This window comes from Oncorhynchus mykiss, chromosome 21 (genome assembly GCF_057628025.1).
Source record: "Oncorhynchus mykiss isolate SJ-2025 chromosome 21, ASM5762802v1, whole genome shotgun sequence".
NCBI lineage: Eukaryota > Metazoa > Chordata > Actinopteri > Salmoniformes > Salmonidae > Oncorhynchus > Oncorhynchus mykiss.
This window is the reverse complement of record NC_143042.1, coordinates 20,969,457-20,991,342: the sequence shown is the minus strand read 5'-3', so window position 1 is coordinate 20,991,342 and position 21,886 is coordinate 20,969,457. Positions and strand designations below refer to the sequence as shown.

General features: G+C 45.9%; 1 protein-coding gene across 4 annotated transcripts in view; it reads right to left on the bottom strand.

The window, feature by feature from the left end:
- Positions 1-19,334, bottom strand: part of LOC110501060 (diacylglycerol kinase iota) — a 43,937-nt gene extending 24,603 nt beyond the window's left edge. For 2 of the 4 annotated variants that reach the window (XM_090214184.1, XM_090214186.1), the window contains exons 1-3: positions 18,761-19,334; positions 3,251-3,359; positions 943-1,038 (exon numbers count right to left, since the gene is read on the bottom strand). In XM_090214184.1, coding sequence (XP_090070310.1) covers positions 943-1,038; positions 3,251-3,359; positions 18,761-18,993 — 438 coding nt within the window. In that variant the 5' untranslated portion in view covers positions 18,994-19,334. The remainder of the gene's footprint in view (positions 1-942; positions 1,039-3,250; positions 3,360-18,760) is intronic. The other 2 variants (XM_090214183.1, XM_090214185.1) reach the window with 1 other exon arrangement.
- Positions 19,335-21,886: the final 2,552 nt, after the last annotated feature.

The window sequence follows — 21,886 nt, the reverse complement described above, 5'->3', positions numbered from 1 at the left end:
TGACATTGTGTTGTTACTTCGCTGAACACTAGATGGTTGAATTTGATTTTTGGCAGTGAAACGAGGCTACTCAGGCAATAAACAAACTTCACCCAAATGTATGGACCCATTGGAAATTATAAATGGACTGTTTGAAAATGTGAAGGAAAAAAAAGTTGTAAAAAATTTGAATCACATTTTTATTTGGCGTACCCCTGACGGCATTGCGTGTACCCATGGGGGTACGCATACCCCAGTTTGGGAATACCTGCACTTCACTCTACTGACGCTCTCCGTGGCCTTCTAACACAATGTAAATACATACAGCCAATAAAACTTGAAATTTGAATTATAGACCTCAGCATAACACTGTTATCACCAGTGCTCTCCTCACACACTCTGGCTCTCTCTCCTCACACACTCTGGCTCTCTCTCCTCACACACTCTGGCTCTCTCTCCTCACACACTCTGGCTCTCTCTCCTCACACACTCTGGCTCTCTCTCCTCACACACTCTGGCTCTCTCTCCTCACACACTCTGGCTCTCTCTCCTCACACACACTGGCTCTCTCTCCTCACACACACTGGCTCTCTCTCCTCACACACACTGGCTCTCTCTCCTCACACACTCTGGCTCTCTCTCCTCGCACACTCTGGCTCTCTCTCCTCACACACTCTGGCTCTCTCTCCTCACAGACTCCTGGCTCTCTCTCCTCACACACTCTGGCTCTCTCTCCTCACACACTCTGGCTCTCTCTCCTGTGACCACTCTCTTCCTCTTTCCCCTTCTGTCTATTCTCTCCCTGTTTCCCTCACTCATCTCTCCACTTTCTGTCCCTTGTCCTTTCTGTCAGTCTACCCTCCTCCTCTCCTTCTCCCTCCCTCTCTTTTTCTCGCTGTCTCTATTTTCCACTCTCCCTCTCTCTATCCCTCTCTCTGTCTCACTCCCTCTCCATGTACTCACTGCAGTCTTCAGTACACAGGTGTCTTCTCCCAGGTAGCACAGCTCTCCAGAACAACTGGTCTCCAGCCACAGGTGGTCTCCGTTCACAGCAGTCTCCTACACACACACACACACAAATGCACGGCAACACAAAATTCAGCACACGCACACAAAGAAACATGTTAGACCTTCTCCCACATGCCCGGCAGACAAACAGTGTATGAGTGTTTAATGTGTCTAATTGTCCATTGGATTCCAGTGTGTGGGCGAGGGAAATATATCCTCCCCTACAGGGTGTGTGGATCAAACATAAAACACACACAACAAACACACACAGAGAAGCAGCACAGCACAACCACAATCACATTATTCGCTCTGTGCTGCATGAAGTTGATACATTAGCTCATTAAAGTTTAATGGCTGTGTGTGTGTGTGTGTGTGTGTGTGTGTGTGTGTGTGTGTGTGTGTGTGTGTGTGTGTGTGTGTGTGTGTGTGTGTGTGTGTGTGTGTGTGTGTGTGAGTGTGTGAGTGAGTGAGTGAGTGCGGTGTTTGTGTGTTTGCGTGTTTGCGTGCGTGTGAGTTAGTGTGTGCGCGCGGTGTGTGTGGATCATGCAGAGAGGGAAATGCCAGTAATGACGTTGAGGAAATCTCCTGCATGGAGGGACCTATTTCTCCCCAGGTATAGCCGGGTTGGATCCCTGGGTGTGCCCTTACAGAAAAACCACACCAATTTCACCTGATGAGGTGTTTCACATGTGATATTATGTGAAGTGAATGTGATAAAATGTGACAACATGTAAAAGCAACATGTGATGACATGAAACTACACAGGTGACAAACATAAGGATGCCAAATATTTTCACATGTGAAACTGCAATTGTGAGAACATGTTATTCTATGTGAAAAGGTGGTGTTAGCATCTACATTTATTACATGTGAACATATGGTTTCACATGTGAACAACTGAACTCACACATGTCTCTTTTGTTTTCACATGTGAACATTTCAGCTCAACATGTGAAAACACATGAAACTGCAAATTTCACATGCTTATTTGTAAGGGAAATGAATGAAATGGTATGGGGTTTTAAAGTAAGTGGTATGCCGTTCAGCTCAAATAGTGTTCAAATCTTTAATCAATGACAATATGATTACATTTGACATGACCACCTAGTGCTGAATTTGCAATATGATCCCACCTGGGATTTGAACTCACAACCTCTGGATTTGGGATACACTGAGAGTTCTGTAGCAGTCCAATACACAGTCATTACCTATAATACATATCTGCACTTAGCAGAAGAGTGCCATCTGCACTGTTATGTTAGTTCTCATTTAAAGACATGCTCCGGAACTTTGGTGACTGGTAAGTATTTTCTAAACCTCTCGCTGTGGGCTGGATGTGTCAATGTGTAGTTCATACATGCATAATCTATTAGCAGAATTAATATCTTACCTCAATTAGCCACGGAATCCCTCATTTGAAAGCAACAGTTTTTCTGGAAGCTGTGCTGCGCCATTTTCCCTCCATTTTCCCCCATGTGGTCCAGAACCCGAGCAATTCGAGTTCAACCAATGGGCTTCAGCCTCTCGCCCCATGAGTGACAGCTAGCAAGAGGTACATCATGAACCCATAGCAGAGCGAGAGAGAGAGAGCAATGACGTGATGCACATACTGTATGTGATGTACTAGGCCATTTTCGGGGACCACTTTAGGCTCGTGAGTTCTACTTTCAGAACTACTGGCAAAAAAAGAATACAAAAGTACCGGAGAACCTCTTTAATCTGACTATTCTCCCATCATTGATTTAATTGACGTATTTCAGACATTTGAGGGTTTTCTGTATAGATATCTAATGTTGGTGGGGCATATTATTCTGCTTTAATGTTACTGCTGAATCACTATGGTAAATATCATATTTTCTTCTTGAGTTTATTTTTTAACAAAGCTGAGATGGAATATGAAGTTCAAAGTGTGAAATCAGTCGTTGACACAGACATGGTGGCGTAGCAAGTTGATCATCGTGCTGCGAACCGAGAGGTTGTGAGTTCAAATCCCAGGGAGGACGTGTTGAATAAAAAGCCCTGTATAAATAAACAATCTAATCAAGTGTGTCAAATATGTAAGTTGGAAATGCTGTATGTGTTGTTTGTGTGTGTATTCTAAGAACTGACTTTTGTTTGCAGGAAATCTCAGGTGAAATACTCAATCCATATTTGAAAGGTTATGTGATCACGTGAACCGTCATCACACGTGAAGTGTTCCAAAAAGTGTTCCAAAAACACGGTTTTCCGTGTGTGTGTGTGTTTGTTTGTGTGTGTGACTCACTGTCCAGTCAACGAACGTGCGTATCTCCTTGGACGGTCCGTTTGTGATGGGGGGCATGGGTTTGTGGACCGGGGCCAAGTGCTGGAGACCCGACCGCGAGATGGCTTTCCTGAAAAACACACACATTATTAAAGTATTAGTGTGACCCATCATATCAAATCTCTTGACCTGTAATCAGTGAAATGAAGGGATTCATTGACGAGTACCATCTTTAATCAGTGACATGAAGGGATTCATTGATGAGTACCATCTTTAATCAGTGACATGAAGGGACTCCGGTGATTGAGGAAAATAACACCATGTTTTTTTTAGAGAGGATTGCATGATGCTACTTCAGTACACTGACCCAGTAGCCCCGATACTCTGGAGAGATGTGGAGAGAAAGAAAGAGAGGGGGACGGAGGGAGAGAGAGAAAACGTCTGCTCTCTCAGTCAGGGGTAGGATGAGTCAGCAGTGTTGAGAGCTGCTCCTGGCGCCCTCTCCCTCAATATAACCTCCCCACAACCTCCACACAACCTCCTTAAAGCCTCCCCTACAACAACCCACAACCTCCCTATAACCAACTTTGAGAGTTAAATCTCTGCTATCTGCTCGCAGTAACATTTGTATGCTTAATGCGTAATAGCACTATAATATTGAGTATGTTCAGTATAATGTAATACAATAAATCTAACATTCAGATCCGTCCTACAGAGTAGCTGCCTATATTCCAATCTCCAGCCCGCTGTAACTGTGACAATCTAGGTGGGTTAAATAACAGCAACTACCCTGCTCCACCTCATCTCTCTCTCATTTGTCCTATGCAGTATGCAACACAGAGGGCGTATGGTGAGGCCTGCGTGCGTGCGTGCGTGTGTGTGTGGATAGGTACGGTGGAAAGTGTGCCTAATTCCCCTGGTGCCAAAGATGTCAATGAAGGCAGCCCCCCCTCTGATTCAGAGGGGTTGGGTTAAATGCAGAAGACACATTCCAGTTGAAGGCATTCAGTTGTACAACTGACTAGGTATCCCCCCCCTTTCCCTTTCCCGAATACCTGACAACCTGTTGAAAGTTTCAGACCTCATCTAGAATTATCCACCGTGACAAAAACAGGGCTGCTTACAGGGCTACGTAACACGAGCCCCTGCACACACACACACAAAATAGACGTACGTGGGTGACAACACGCGACTGAAAATGCATGCCACTGAGGCCAACACACACACACACACACACCACATTGACAGACAATAATGCACCTAAAATCTACCGCATTAACGGATACCAGTGATAACATAACACACACACACACACACAAACACACACCCATACTGTCCAAACACACTTAACCCCTGTTCTTATCAGATGCCAGTGATAAAGAAACACACACACAAACTTCCCACACACGCTCATCAGTGTTTTTAGTGTTGAGTGATCTAGATTAATCTAACCTGATTATAGCCGGGACCTGATCTGACAGGATAGACAGTTTGAGTAGACTGACAAAGTAGAGATACGGATGTGTGTGTGAGGGAGTGGGATAAAGAGAGAGAGAGAGAGAGTGTATATGATAGCGAGAGTGATAGAGAGGCCTGTGTTCATTCACTACTATCAACACCTGATGCCTCAGCGATCAGAGAGTAGCTATGTACTGTAGTGTGTTGAACACACACACACACACACACAGAGACACACAGACAGAGGGCAGACAGACCACCATTGCATTTCAACTGCATGCTTAGTAATCTACTAAGTACATAGCAGGATCAAGGTATTAAAGCTTGATTTGATGACTTTGGTGTTAGACTGGATGGATATACAGTAATGGGGGCTCTACAGAGGAACGAGTCGGCTCAGGCACCTAACAGTCAACAGGGTAACAGATTAGAATATGCACTCCATGGTTGGGGTTCATTCAGTTCACTTTTCAGTTCAGTAAATCCAGGAAGTGAACTGAAATTAAACTAATTCCTTAAAAAAATCCTCAGAGAAAACACTGGGCGAAAATTCAGAATGAACCGAATGGAAAACTGAATTGATCCCAACTGGTGATTGACACTCCCCCGATGTAGAAGTTAGTGGTTGCTGGTGTATCACATAAACCAAAGAAAGATACCCACACAACTGACTGATTAACTGAGCAACTACCGAAAAAAGCAGACTGTGCCTCTGCCTCCATCTCTCACCTCCATCTCTCGCCTCCATCTCTCGCCTCCATCTCTCTCTCTCTCTCTCTCTCTCTCTCTCTCTTCTTATCTCCTTTGTCCTCCTTGCCTACTCTTCTTCTTTCTCCTCCTCCTCTTCTTCCTCCTCTTCCTTCTATAAGTCGTGGCAGCAGTGCAAGGCTGACATGGTTGCTATAGTAACCACCCAGTATGCACCAGTTGTCTCTGTGTAAAGATGTAATTATAGAGTAGAGACTTAGTGTCAGCATCATGGTCTGCGCACACACACACACACACACACGCACGCACGCACACGCATGCACGCACGCACACACGCACGCACACACACCTGTATCCTCTGACTGTCAGGCTGCTACACAGGCAGGACCAACCCCCAAAGATGAGGTCACCCTACTGTACCCACTCAATGCCTCTACCAAGACACCATCTAATATAAAAGCATCTCCAATACAGTGCCTATTGTAACTGTTCAACAGCATTATATACAGTTGAAGTCAGAAGTGTACATACACTTAGGAGTCATTAAAACTAGTTACAAGCTACAAAAGTATCAATATCCACAGTAAAACGAGTCCTATATCGAGATAACCTGAAAGGCCGCTCAGCAAATAATAAGCCACTGCTCCAAAACCACCATAAAAAAGCCAGACTACGGTTTGCAACTGCACATGGGGACAAAGATTGTAGTTTTTGGAGAATTTTTTACATTTTTTTAATTTTACCTTTATTTAACCAGGTAGGCTAGTTGAGAACAAGTTCTCATTTGCAATTGCGACCTGGCCAAGATAAAGCAAAGCAGTTCGGCACAAACAACACCACAGAGTTACACATGGAGTAAACAAAACACAGTCAATAATACAGTAGAACAAAAGAAAACAAAAAGTCTATATACAGTGAATGCAAATGAGGTAAGATATGAGGGTTAAGGCAATAAATAGGCCATGGTGGCGAAGTAATTACAATATAGCAATTAAACACTGGAATGGTAGATGTGCAGAAGATTAATGTGCAAGTAGAGATACTGGGGTGCAAAGGAGCAAGATAAATAAATACAGTATGGGGATGAGGTAGATAGATGGGCTGTTTACAGATAGGCTACGTACAGGTGCAGTGATCTGTAAGCTGCTCTGACAACTGGTGCTTAAAGTGCAGTTCGTTCCAGTCATTGGCAGCAGAGAACTGGAAGGAAAAACGACCAAAGGAGGAATTGGCTTTGGGGGTGACCAGTGAGATATACCTGCTGAAGCGCTTGCTACGAGTGGGTGCTGCTATGGTGACCAGTGAGCTGAGATAAGGCGGGGCTTTACCTAGCAGAGACTAGTAGATAACCTGTAGCCAGTGGGTTTGGCGACGAGTATGAAGCGAGGGCCAACAAACGAGAGCGTACAGGTCACAATGATGGGTAGTGTATGGGGCGTTGGTGACAAAACGGATGGCACTGTGATAGACTGCATCCAGTTTGTTGAGTAGAGTGTTGGAGGCTATTTTATAGATGACATCACCGAAGTCGAGGATCGGTAGGATGGTCAGTTTTACGAGGGTATGTTTGGCAGCATGAGTGAAGGATGCTTTGTTGCGATATAGGAAGCCAATTCTAGATTTCATTTTGGATGTCCTCTGGTCTGATGAAACAAAAATAGAGCTGTTTGACCATAATGACCATCGTTATGTTTGGAGGGAAAAGTGGGATGCTTGCAAGCCGAAGAACACCATCCCAACCTTGAAGCATGGGGGTGGCAGCATCATGTTGTGGGGGTGTTTTGCTGCAGGACGGACTGGTGCACTTCACAAAATAGATGGCATCATGAGGAAGGAAATTACGTGGATATTTTGAAGCAACATCTCAAGACATCAGTCAGGAAGTTCAAGCTTGATCGCAAATGGGTCTTCCAAATGGACAATGACCCCAAGCATACTTCCAAAGTTGTGGCAAAATGGCTTAAGGACAACAAAGTCAAGGTATCACAAAGCCCTGACCTCAATCCTGACTGGAACTCATCAATCTATGGAATACACACAGACCCCATACAAATACACACATACCCTAAGCCAGTGGGTTTTGAACGCTCTCCTCGGCACCCCCAGGCGTTTCACAATGTTGTTGTAGCCCTAAACTAGCTCACCTGACTCAAGTAGTCCAGGGCTTGATAATTAGTTGAATCAGGTGTGCTATCTCTGGAATAATTCAAATCCACGGAACGGCAGGGGTGTCCCGGAGGAGAGGTTTGAAAAGCCCTGCCCGAGGTTGGCCGCTCACTCACCTGTAACCCAGCAGCCTGCGATACCAACGTACTTCCTTTATTCTACCTCTCCTCTCATCCCCTCTGTCCTTTTCTCTCCATCAGTCTTCCACAAACGCTCCTCTCCGCCCCTCCGCCCTGCACTTCTACAGTCCTGCAACTAGTGTCCACTGGTCGACAGGTACTGATGGAAATGCATCCTTAGTAACACACACACACCAGGTAATTGTTCTGATCATTGTGACGGGCAGCTGAGACTTGACACCAGTCTCCTATACCGTGTGTGTGTGTGTGTGTGTGTGTGTGTGTGGTGTCAGATGGTCCGTGCCACTTAGCCACATCACCCCAGTCTTCCCCCATCTCAGTCACCCCAAGGTCTATTCTGGGAACATTGCGTCACCCTCACGACCCTGACCGTTGACCCACGACCTGACACCGACAGCTGTTCGCCAGCGCGCCGGTCCAAGGTTTTACGTGACATAGAATTCACAACATCACGTACACAGTGCGGATTACACCATTCCTTTTTGCTGTTGTTTCTTTTAAGACGGAATGAGAGTTTCTTCAACCGCAAACACACACACACACGCACAGACACACACACACACACGCATAAAGGCCCAATGCACACAAACACATACATAGACAATGGCAGGAAAACTCAAAATAGTGTAGACCAGATCTTAACGACACGCAATAAGCACTCACAGTCACACACTGACCAGGGGTGGACGAGACTAGGGAGAGGGTCAGGAAAGGGTTGTCATGGTAACCTCAAACTTCCTTCCCTCTGAGTTCATCTAAATACAGCATCTCTCTCTCTCTCTCTCTCTCTCTCTGAGTGGGTGTATGTGAGAGCAGCTGCAGTGAGAACAGAGCTCACTATCAGCTCCTATTAGATCAACTCCGCTCTTCGCAGCACTGCTATGACACACACACACCCCTACCAAAGCACTTTGAACACACCGCCTGCTAGATCAGACTGTGTATCATATACAACACACACACACTTAACTAAAATCCCTGTGAGACTTCACCACTTCTTCAAAAACACAAAAGAGAGAAGAGAAGTGAGGAGAGAGGAGAGGAGAAAAGAGGTATGGAGAGAGGAAAGAGGAGAGGTATAGAGAGAGGAGAGAGGAGAGGAGAGGTATGGAGAGAGGAGAGGAGAAGAGAGGTATGGAGAGAGGAGAGAGGAGAGGTATAGAGAGAGGAGAGAGGAGAGGTATGGAGAGAGGAGAGGAGAAGAGAGGTATGGAGAGAGGAGAGAGGACAGGAGAAGAGAGGTATGGAAAGAAGAGAGGAGAGAGGAGAGGTATAAAGAGAGGAGCGAGGAGAGGAGAGGTGTGGAGAGAGGAGAGAGGATGGGAGAAGAGAGGAGAGAGGAGAGGTATAAAGAGAGGAGCGAGGAGAGGAGAGGACAGGTATGGAGAGGAGAGGAGAGGAGAGGAGAGGAGAGGAAAGGAGAGGAGAGGAGAGGAGAGGAGAGGAGAGGAGAGGAGAGGAGAGGGGTACGGAGAGGCTTGCTTTGTCAGCACGATTCACTGGCAGATAAAAAACAATCTCATCTTTGACTCTCCTTATTTCTGCTAAATTAAACTAATGTACTGTTGGAGGGAGATAAGAAAGCGCTGAGTGGAGAAGAGGAGGACAAGATGCTACTGAAACAGCAGATGTGTCCTCAATCTGTTTGTCTTCTTTAACCCTGTAATGTCTGGGGTTTTTAACATTGTAACACACACACACAACAGACACAAATACACACACTCGCAAACACGCATTCGCAAAGACACACACACACACATGTAATAGCATGGCTGCCTGGACACCAGTGGAGAGGGAGGAGTAGGTGTTGGAGAGAGAAGATAACCTGTGTGTGTGTGTGTGTGTGTGTGTGTGTGTGTGTTTGAGCTCCATCCTGTCTGTGCAGACAGGAAGCCTGGGCCTTTCCCCCTGACCCCCCCCCCCCCTTCCTCTTTCTATTTCTATCCCTCTCCCACCCCACCTCTAACCACGCACGCACACACACACACACACACAAAACACATACAGACAGACACACAGACACTGAAAGAAAACACACACACACACACAAAACACATACAAACAGACACACAGACACTGAAAAGACACACATACAAACAGACACACAGACACATTTCGGTTTGGAATGAGAGTAACAGAGGAGTGGGGAGGGGGACAGTGGAGGGAGGAATAGGAAGAAAGCAAAGAGAGGGAGAGGAGGAGGAAGAGGTGTCAGCCACTGGGGAGGGTTAGGGTCCCAATAGAACAGATGCTCACCGCTGCTGTCCTTGACCAGGAGCAGAGGGTGTGTGTGTGTGTGTGTGTGTGTGTGTGTAAGGGTGGTTCAAGCTGTCCTATTCCTTCACTCCTCTATTGGCCTACATTACTTTTCCTTAGGCAGAGAGACAGCGAAAGAGAGAGAGAGCGAAAGAGAAAGAGAGAGAGCGAAAGAGCGAAAGAGAGAGAGAGAGAGAGAGAGTGACAGCGAAAGAGAGAGTGAGAGCAAGAGAAAGAGAGAGAGAGTGAAAGAAAGAAAGAGAATGAGAGTGTGGGAGAGAGAAAGAGAGAGCGAGTGAAAGAGAGCGTGAGAGAGAGAGAGAGAGCGAGAGAGAGAGAGAGAGTGAGAGAGGGTCAGTGGGTGGTTTGGCTCTGCACCCCAACCTCCAAACAGAATCCAAGTGCTCGGGGGCTCAAGCTTCTCTCGTCTCTTATCCTTCTGTCCGTTCTGCCTCTTTCATGCCACAGAAGAAAAGAAGCAGCACATTCTTCCAGAACTCCTACCCTGCCAACCCCCTCTCCTCTCAAAGAGGCGGCAGTTCCAAAAACAGCTTTAATGGCATATATCTCTGTCTCTCTCCCTCTGTCTATCTCTCTCTCTCTCTCTTTCAGTGTGTGTGTGTGTGTGTGTCTACATGGGCATCAGTTCCAGAATTGTGGGAGGGAATGTGCCCACTCGCGACAGAGGATCCTCTCTCCCTCTATTTCTCTCTCTCTGTTCTTCTCTCATTCTCCCTCTCTTTTACACAGGGTCGTGACACCTCAATAATTACCCAGTGTGTGTGTGTGGGTGTGTGTGTCTGCGTGTACTGTGGGGGAAGTATCTGAAGCATGCTGCTCTCCATGACCTTCCATCAGCGCAGAACAGACCGGCCAGCAGAAGAAAAGGACTGAACTGTCATATCAAAATATAACAGCAGCATTTACCGCTTTCATTCAAAGTCCCTTGTGTCAATGGTGAAATCTGTAGTTCTATTTCTGGTACAAAACATTAACCCAGGTGGGAATGAAGGGAAAACTGACACTTGAATATGGCTGGAATAATGTTGAAATAGGGTTAGCGTAAGGTTTAAAAAAGGGTTTTGTATTAATAATGTTCAAACCGGGTTAGAATGAGGTTGTAACAACACCGTATCACTGTTGAAACAAGCGTTAGATTGCATTCATGTCGTAATAGGGTTAGGCAGAGGTTATAATAAGGTTAGAGTTGAGCAGGAATAACGTTGGAACAGGATTAGACAGAGGTTAGGCTTGCTGCTGAAGGAGTGGTGTCTCCTGGCTACGGTCTCACTCTCATCTCCTCACTGGTTAATAGAATCAATGATTTACTAAATGAGGCTCTGCTACCCAGAGAAATCACACACAAGGCCCCCCAGACCACAGCTGGAGAGCAAGGGACGTTCTAGAATTACTGAGATCTCCAAACAACTGTTCTGTGTATTCTGTGTTGTGTGCTGTGTGCTGTGTGCTGTGTGTGTGGGTGTGTGTGTGTGTGTGTGTGTGTGTCTGTTGAGATAATTCACAGAGTGAAGCTTACATGTATCAATACTTTTGCAATTAACTCCCACACCTGTCTGGATGCTAGAACCACAGCCAGGCATTTTATTAAGCTTTTGTGTGTGTGTGTGTGTGTGTGTGTGTGTGTGTGTGTGTGTGTGTGTGTGTGTGTATATACGACTGGTAGGATTACAGAACACTGCTAGTCCCTCAGCACTCAGAGAGATGACTCTCGATTCAGAGCTAATGCCTCGCTTGCTCACAGACACACACACACACACACACACACTCACACGCTCTGCTCACACATAAACCCTGACACACTGGCACCTCATGCACTAGGATGAGGATGTGAGAGGTGTGTATCGCCTCCTTTCCTCTCTCTGCCTCCCTTCTCCCCTCCCTCTCTCTCTCCTCTCCCTCTCCCTCCCTCTATTTCTCTCTCCTCTCCCTCTTTCTCCTCTCTCTCCCTCTCTTTCTCTCTCCTCTCCCTCCCTCTCTTTCTCTCCCCTCTCCCTCCCTCTCTTTCTCTCTCCTCTCCCTCCCTCTCTTTCTCTCTCCTCTCCCTCCCTCTCTTTCTCTCTCCTCTCCCTCCCTCTCTTTCTCTCTCCTCCCGCTCCCTCTCTTTCTTTCTCCTCTCCCTCTCTTCCTCTCCTCTCCCTCTCTTCCTCTCTCCTCTCCTCCTCTCCTCTCTTCCTCTCTCATCTCTTCCTCTCTCCTCTCCTCCTCTCCTCTCTTCCTCTCTCATCTCTTCCTCTCCCTCTCTTTCTCTCTCCTCTCCCTCTCTTTCTCTCTCCTCTCTCTCTCTTTCTCTCCCTCTCTCTCTTTCTCTCTCCTCTCCCTCTCTTTCTCTCTCCTCTCCCTCTCTTTCTCTCTCCTCTCCCTCTCTTTCTCTCTCCTCTCCCTCTCTTTCTCTCTCAGCCAGACATGTGTCACAGTGATGGAGTCAGTCTCAGCTCAGTGGGACTGTCTGTGGCACTGCCAGATGGACTGGACAGCACAGAGGGAGAGAGAGAGGAGGGGGGGGGGTATTTGTCTAAGCAGAGAGCTCTGACAGACAAACAGCAGGTTTAACAGGCACACACCACACCTGTTCCTGCCCAGCCATCCACTCTAGGGCCTAGTGAATCCTGCTGAAACTTGGGGCTGTAGTAGGGCCCCTCAGCCTGGTCTGCCTGGTGCTGGGTGATGTGATGTTGGGGGGGGGGGGGCAGGATCCAAAGCCTCTTACAGCCAGACAAACACCAAATAAGGAGAGACTGACTCCACGCAGCCTGAACATCCAATCCCCTTAATGCCTCATCACACTGCATTATGGGATGAAAACACCAGTCGCCAGCCCCAACCTCAGCGCTGCTCTGGAAAACGCCAGGAGACAGAGAGACCTTTTAAAGGAATAATCTGTCCTCTACTCCTAAAACAGACATCCCCCCATTCCTCTCTTCACCACACAGATTAAGACTGACGGTTACCTACGCACGTATTATCAGACACTGTCTGTGTGTCTGACCTGCCCCACAGACCTGCTCCCATCAAATAAAACACTGGCATGCACACACACACACCTCACTCACACACACACACACACCTCACACTCTCTCACACACTCACACACTCACTCACTCTCACACACTCACACACTCACACACACACACTCACTCACTCACTCACTCTCACACACTCACTCACAAACACACACATCTCAGTGTTGGACAACCAGAACAGGGTATTACAACCCACAATGAGGAGGAAAGAGAGGAGGATGTATCACACTACTAACATCCTGGTGTGTGTGTGTGTGTGTGTGTGTGTGTGTGTGTGTGTGTACTGCATACTGTGTGCGTTCTGCACGTGTGTATGCATGCAAGCGATGTGCAGAACGCACACAGTATGCAGTACACACACACACACACACACACACACAGAACACCCAACCATCTCACACACGCAGCTCAAATACACACCGCTCCAATGCCTTTCAGCACATTCACGGGCTGCCAAAACTCCAGAAACTCAGCAGCTTATCCACCTTCAAACCAACTCACAGAGAATGATCGACTCCTCCTCTCCCTCAGTAATCACAACTCACAGAGAATGATCGACTACTCCTCTCCCTCAGTAATCACAACTCACAGAGAATGACCGACTCCTCCTCTCCCTCAGTAATCACAACTCACAGAGAATGATCGACTCCTCCTCTCCCTCAGTAATCACAACTCACAGAGAATGATCGACTCCTCCTCTCCCTCAGTAATCACAACTCACAGAGAATGATCGACTCCTCCTCTTCTCCCTCAGTAATCACAACTCACAGAGAATGATCGACTCCTCCTCTCCCTCAGTAATCGCAACTCACAGAGAATGATCGACTCCTCCTCTTCTCCCTCAGTAATCACAACTCACAGAGAATGATCGACTCCTCCTCTTCTCCCTCAGTAATCACAACTCACAGAGAATGATCGACTCCTCCTCCTCTCCTTCAGTAATCACAACTCACAGAGAATGATCGACTCCTCCTCTCCCTCAGTAATCACAACTCACAGAGAATGATCGACTCCTCCTCTCCCTCAGTAATCGCAACTCACAGAGAATGATCGACTCCTCCTCTCCCTCAGTAATCACAACTCACAGAGAATGATCGACTCCTCCTCTCCCTCAGTTATCAAAGGGTTCATATGAAGGGGTCACCGCCTGGGCCCTGATCTGTCTTTTAATTTTGTCCATCCGTCCGGCTGCTCCCTACGCCCGCTGCCTGCTTTAGAAATACACGAGGACGAAGGGACTGAACGAAGGGACAGAAGGACAGAGAGAGAAAGAGAGAGAGAGGAAAAGATGGAGAGAGCGGACGAGGGGGGGATCATTGAAACAGGCTAGATAGAAGCAGACAGTTGTAAGCCCTCTCTTCCCCTGCACTAGACAGTCAACGTTCAGTGTGTTATCATTATGTATTCATCTGTATAAAACGATGGCGTCAGCAGCACGCTCTCTCTGCTGCACATGAATAAGTTAGTGAGGAAATGGAGGGGATGTACTTCCTCCCTGCTGTACAGCCCTCAGCTCAAAGCAGAGAGAGAGATGAGAGGGAGAGAGAGAGAGAGAGAGAGGTTGTATTGCTCAAAGTCAGCCTTTAATAATGACAACAAATTCTGTCTTGTATATTTCCCATACACAACCACTACCAGGCCCAGGCTCTTCCCAAGGACATCCAACCACTACCAGGCCCAGGCTCTTCCCAAGGACATACAACCACTACCAGGCCCAAGCTCTTCCCAAGGACATCCAACCACTACCAGGCCCAGGCTCTTCCCAAGGACATCCAACCACTACCAGGCCCAGGCTCTTCCCAAGGACATACAACCACTACCAGGCCCAGGCTCTTCCCAAGGACATACAACCACTACCAGGCCCAGGCTCTTCCCAAGGACATCCAACCACTACCTGGCCCAGGCTCTTCCCAAGGACATCCAACCACTACCAGGCCCAGGCTCTTCCCAAGGACATCCAACCACTACCAGGCCCAGGCTCTTCCCAAGGACATACAACCACTACCAGGCCCAGGCTCTTCCCAAGGACATACAACCACTACCAGGCCCAGGCTCTTCCCAAGGACATACAACCACTACCAGGCCCAGGCTCTTCCCAAGGACATACAACCACTACCAGGCCGAGGCTCTTCCCAAGGACATACAACCACTACCAAGCCCAGTGCAAAGTTAAAGCTAGAATCATTAGGTGCTATATACATCTTTGGACTTATAAATCAATGATATATACCCATTATTCTTGAAGACGATAACCTATAAATGCCTCATGAGCTTATTTCAACTGTCGTTCCCCATTAGAAGCCAAAATATAAGTTTGTAAACAACGTAAACAATGTAAACAAACACTGTAATAACCTCAAATCATGGTTAAAACTACACATTTAAAATCATGGATGTCAGTCCTTGCATCCATAACGATGCCTATGAATTTGAGAGTGGTTACATTTCTCCAGCATCATTCCCTTCGTTGTTTAGCGACACAGGGGCGGGGAGAACGCTTTGTTATTGTTTCAGTTAAGGATAAGGTTTTGTCTCCTTAAAGTTGGTGGCAGCTCAGTTGACATACAGTATGATGCTTTAGAGACACAGTAGCCCTAGATCAGCCTGTAGGCTCATGTCCTCTCTCCTCCGTTCTCTCTCTCCTCCTTTTGGGAAAAAAAAAGGTCAAAGGTAATCCAGGAGAGGCGACGTGGGGGGGGGGGAACGTGGACGGAAAATGCACCTGTATGAAACGGGAAGCTCCTTCTTCTCGCGTGTCATCAGGCAAATTACGTTTACAGGGGTGTGTCCCAAAATAAATGTGTAAAGTTATAAAAAAAATTAAAAAAGAAGTTTATGTGCAAAACATTTTATAAATACAAAGATAAGTAGCATATCGTTTTTAAATTGTGTGCTGGCTTTTCTCCTCCCACAATGCAACTGATCTGATTCAAAACTCTTCCGCGGTAGGATACACTTGTGCTTCCTCACCAAAAGGACGCTATCAAGGAGGGAAGGGCCGTCTTCCGTTTGCCTACTAACGGAAATGACACACTCCTCGACAACTCGGCCACTTATCAGTTTCCGGGGTCACGGAGGAGAGAGGACGGAGGAGAGAAAACAGGGCACGTTCTTTTGCCCAAAAAAGAAAAGGCCTATGACTCAGAGTTTGTCAGGAACAGAAACCCATTCATATTGTATGTTGAACTGTTCACTGGTTCGGGATGGGAAAATGTGTCATCTGAACAATTCTACAATTAGGACTCTGATGGGCTGTTCAGAAGAGCACAAGTCTCTTTCTGAAGTCCCAGGCTGAGCGCTCTACTCTCTCACTGTGACAACTGATTAAATCCCGACAGGCCTCCTGGAGAGTTTTACGCCAATATTTGAGTCTGGGTTATGGATGTTGTGGCCTTTTCATGGCAAACAGATCTGACCCAATTCTGGACGATAATAACAATAAATGGTAACTGGGCCAAACAGATGTGGGCCGGATTTGGGCCGTAACAATTTTGCTGTCAGTGTCTGTCTGTTCTGGTCAGTTCAATGCTTCTTCCTTCAGTTACTGCAGGCAGGAACTGCGATCAGGGAACCATATCCAGAAGGTGTCTCGGAGTAGGGGTGCTGATCTAGGATCTGTCCATATAAATCGTACTCATTAGGATCTAAAAGGCTAAAATGATCCTAGATCAGCACATCAGAGTTGATGTTTTTCCATCCTGTCCTGTTTCTCTCTGTGTGGTTGTTAATCTTCTCTCTGTTGTTGGGTGTCCTGGTTGGGGATGAAGTAAAAACGATTTTATCCCACATGAGAGAGAGAGAGGCTTTGAACGTCCTCCTCTGGGAGATAGGCTACCCCACATACAACACAGACAACCACACATGCGAATGCATGCAAACACACACTTGCGTACACACACACATACACACAGTGGCGTTAAGTCCTTAAGTAAAAATACTTTAAAGTACTACATAAGTAGTGTTTTGGGGTATCTGTATTTTATTATACTTTCACAACATTCCTAAAGAAAATAATGTACTTTTTACTCCATACATTTTCCCCGACACCCAAAAGTACTCGTTGCATTTTGAATGCTTAGCAGGAGAGAACATGGTCCAATTCACCTCCCTGGTCATCCCTACTGCCTCTGATCTGGCGGACTCATTAAACACACATTCTTTGTTTGTAAATGATGCCTGCTATCCGTAAATAAATTTAAAAAACAAGAAAACGGTGCCATCAGGTTTGCTTAATATAAGGAATTGTTTTATTATGTATACTTTTACTTAAGTATATTTTAGCAATTACATTTACTTGTGATACTTAAGTATATTTAAAACCAAATACTTTTAGACTTTTACTCAAGTAGTATTTGACAGGGTGACTTTCACTTTTACTTGAGTCATTTTCTATTAAGGTATCTTTACTGTTACTCGAGTATGACAATTGGGTACTTTTTCCCACCACTGCACATACACACACACACACACCCGCTGGGTGTCTGAGCGCTGTTTATTTATGGGTAGCAGACATAGACGTCTCAGAATAGATGAAAGGGCCGAGAGCTTTCTGGGAACACAGTCCTGTGTGACCACTCACCCAGTGGGAGTCAGCTCAATGTGGGGATACAACACACTAAGTACACTCTCTCTATTATCTATATATCTACATATCTGTCTGTCTGTCTATCTCAATCAATCAATCAAATGTATTTATTGACACTCACACACAGAGACACACAATTACACACTCTGCCTGATTACCACAATACACACTCTCCAGCTGTGGTCTGCCCCCTGGGGGCAGTGTCACTATTACAGACTGGTGAAGGGGGTACCTATTACTGGTCTGAAAGAAGTCATTGTTTTACACACACACACACACACACACACACAGACACAGAGAGAGAGAGAGAGCCTTTGATGTTCAACGGTATCATTTCTCAGGTTTGTTTGAATCACACACTTAGACCACGGAGAGCTTGGACTTCAAACAGACACAGGAGCTGCATGTAATCCTGATGCATTCATTCACTATGGCTACTACAAACCAGAAGGCAGACAGACAGACTAAAGATTTCAACATCTCTCCACAAAAACCAAACGGCAAACAAATCATTAGGCGATATTGATTTGACCTCCAAAGCAGACCGTTTTCCAATACAAGAGGCAGACTGACCGACACACTACGCTATGCAAGACCACACACACACACGCACACTCCATCTCTCACTAAATCAGAACGAAAGCTATAGCTTCCTCTGGGTTTTGTTGGGCACACACACACACACACACACACAGCCTGCAAATCAATAAAGATAACCCCCCTTCCACACACGACACCACACAGAAAAACGACACAGAAAATACAACAATACGCATTTGCACACACACTATGGACACTAGGTCAGAATGCTAGTGTGCTCAAGCCAATGCGTGGTTCAGTCAGGGAGAAATAACCTACTCTGATAGTTATCACAATTTAATAATGTAATAGTCTACTATATTAGTAATAATACAGTATTTCAGAGGACCTTATGTCAGAAATATGTGCGCTATCAAATGCTCTATCCCTCTCTCTTCTCTCTATTTGTGTGTTCGATTGTGTTTTTGTCGATGTTTGCCAATACAAACAACAGCCCAAGTGAATGTAAATGGGCAGAGAATTATCTAACGTTACAGTCCTCTAATCCCATCTTCCTCTCTGCTGTCTAAATCCTAGTTTTTATCCAAATAACGTTTAGCCCTTATTCCTGAAGGCTAGCCTTCTACCGTTGACTCACCTATACGAAGTCTGTTTCCTAAAAGCCAGACCCTTTAATTTCTCCTCCAGCGTCTCCACCTCCATCTCGACGAGGCTAGTGAACGTATCGCTGCCCCCCATGGCCTCCTCTTCGCCGCAGCCGGACTCGCTGTCCTCCCCCGCAGCTTCCAGCGCCGTCAGCCGGCCGCTGAAGGTCCCGGGGGTGTGCTCCGCCTGGGACGGGCAGGGCTTGGCCAGGGGGTCCATGCTCATGCTGCGGCTGACGCTGGACCCCCTCTCCCCGGCTACTCCGGGAGACAGAGACGGTCTACGGTGGGTTTCGCTGGATGACAGTGTCCGTCCTTTTTATGGTCGCGTTTGTTGAAGGAACCCAAAGCGGCGGGGAACTGTGTTCGCCGCACGGTCAAGCACGAGATGGTGATCGCGAACGGCTATTCGGAGATGACCGTCTGGAAATGGCAGCACGAGCTGCGGCAGGGAAAACAAGCGTCAGCTCAACAGAAGCTCACGAGCTGCAGCAGGCAGCATCCATCTCCGGCCCCGACAAGGGCATTGTGGGATACTCCTGCTCCTCCTCACTCCGCTGCAGCATCATCACCATGGTAAAAGTAGGGCAGAGCAGGGGCGGACTGGGACAAGATTTCGGCCCTGGCGTTTTATTCACACCAGCCCACAGCACTATGCGCACAGCCAACTAACTTCCTCCTGGTGTCACTGGTGCCACTAACTTTGTTGGTAATCTGGTCAGACAAAGTAATTCATAGTCCTTCAATAAGTGCAACAAATAGACTACTGAGGTATTTTTTTTAAAATGAATTCATCTAACACATCCAAGCAGGAATGCATGATTCGAGATATTGTCATGTGCAATCCAGTGATTGTCAAGTTGACAAAAAAAATCTATAACAATGGCATGGATGGAAATACAGATATTAAACTATAACATTTCGCTTTAGTACATTGAAATACTTGCATTATTTACGACACAGAAAGCAACTGCCCCTCCACAGTTTTCATCTTTGCCTATCTAGTAATTTTACAATCACACAAGTTTGGTAGCCTATGCTGTTGGATGCACGTTCTAGTCATGGGCGTAGTTCATGCGGTGGTCACAATGTATTACTGATCAAACATTCTCATAAAAGGTCTGTGGCGAAACCGCGGGAGCAAATGAGTTTGGAACAGGGATATAGACATCATTTTTACATTCAAATATGATTGGATACAGCGTTTGATTATTGAAATATCTGCCTCAATTTAACTTCAGAGTTGTTGTTTTCTTTCTGAGGGCTTATCGGTGACAATTTCAGGGAACGCTCTAAAATCGGAGATTGTCCCCGGAAATCAGGAACGACTGGTCACCCTAGTCAAATAGGACACCAGAATTTCCTCCTTTTTTCCCGAAAGAGATGAATTACATACATCTTTATGTGCACTAACTCATATAATAGGATCATTAATTTAGGGTTCAAAACCTGAGAAAGTGAAAACACAAAATGAGTTAATTAGATAGCGAACTCTAAATATAATACACACCGATAGTAGCCATGTATTCATCCAACAGTAAATTGAACATCCTACTCATGAGACCTACCCATGAGGCCCTCGCAATATCCGGTGCACATTTCGCCATATCAAAATAGTTATTGAGCTGAATATTGAGAGTTGATAAATACAATGATACCTACAGAAAGCGGAGACCCTCCTCTCTTCGTCAGAGAAGGGAACAAAGCTTCCAAAGCTGTGCTTTTTCCACAATTGCATTTCTTAATGTTATACAATCAGAACGCATTTGTCTTTCAAGCTGATGGGGGGATAGGAGAGAGGCTCGCTCATCACAGCAGCAGGCCCCAGCGAGGGCAGACACATGGGCAGGACAGACACTTTCACTACAGGAATCATGAGAATACACTTTACTGTTTGACCAAATCATGGTTTTAGCCACCACACATTTGTTTTGAGTGAAGTGACAATGTAGAATGTGCTCTTTCTGCATTTATAGGCACCCTTTGTTTTTTACGATCCATGATCTTGGGCCGTTGCCGACTGATCAGCCAAACCCTTATTATAGATTAGTATACCGCTGGCCATGTCACCTTGCTCATTGTTGTATTTTTAATGTAAAAAAAAAAGAAGAAAATTCAACTAGCCCACCCAACAACAAAAAATGGTCCAGCCCATCTGGCATTTGCCAAAATTGACATATCAGTTGCATCATTATAACCCACTATGGGAATGAATAGGGAAATGACTAAGTAGTTAAGGATTGGAAATGATGCTTTTGCAGTAATTTGACAAATTGCATCTGATTCTGTCAGTAAGTCTCTGTTTTTCTGTTAAATGCAGTCAGTATCCCACCTCCCAACCATGAGACTTTCATTCTAAGCAAATCATCATCTGAACTGACACAACGTTTGACAAAATGCATCTGATTCTGTCAGTAAGTCTCTGTTTTTCTGTTAAATGCAGTCAGTATCCCACCTCCCAACCATGAGACTTTCATTCTAAGCAAATCATCATCTGAACAGACACAACATTTGACAAAATGCACACAGAAATGTGCATAAATGCACACACAGAAATGTGCATAAATGCACACACAGAAACGTGCATAGACGACCGCATGGTCACACACTCACCAGTTGAATCCATAGACCCGTCTGCCAGAGGCAGAGCTGTAATTTATTTGAACATTGGAGTGAGGGTTAAAACAGCGATTCTCAACTGGCGAGTGTATTTAAAAAAAAAAAATACTCCAGTCTGAACTGAAACGACTAAAACCAGATAGAACGTGTGTAGAAATCAGTAGAACTATTTGGTTGATTTTGCAGTCTGAAACCAGTGAACTTCACATTCCTCATCAAGAATATGGGCAAAATGAAAAATGAGGTACTGTTGTTCCCTTGTCATATAATTTGTACATTTACTTTCAAATAGTACTGCAAAAATAAAATAATCCAGGTTGCATTTTGGCAACAAACCAAAAATAATCGCCATGTGAATATTGGATCGCGGCTGAGACAATCTGGTTCCATTTGGGTCCCGAGGCAAAACCAGTTTGAGAACCACTGGGTGAAAACATTTGAGTAAGTTGATTTGAATGGCTGGTGGTCAAACCTTTGGGAAGGGCTTAGTACGACTTCTG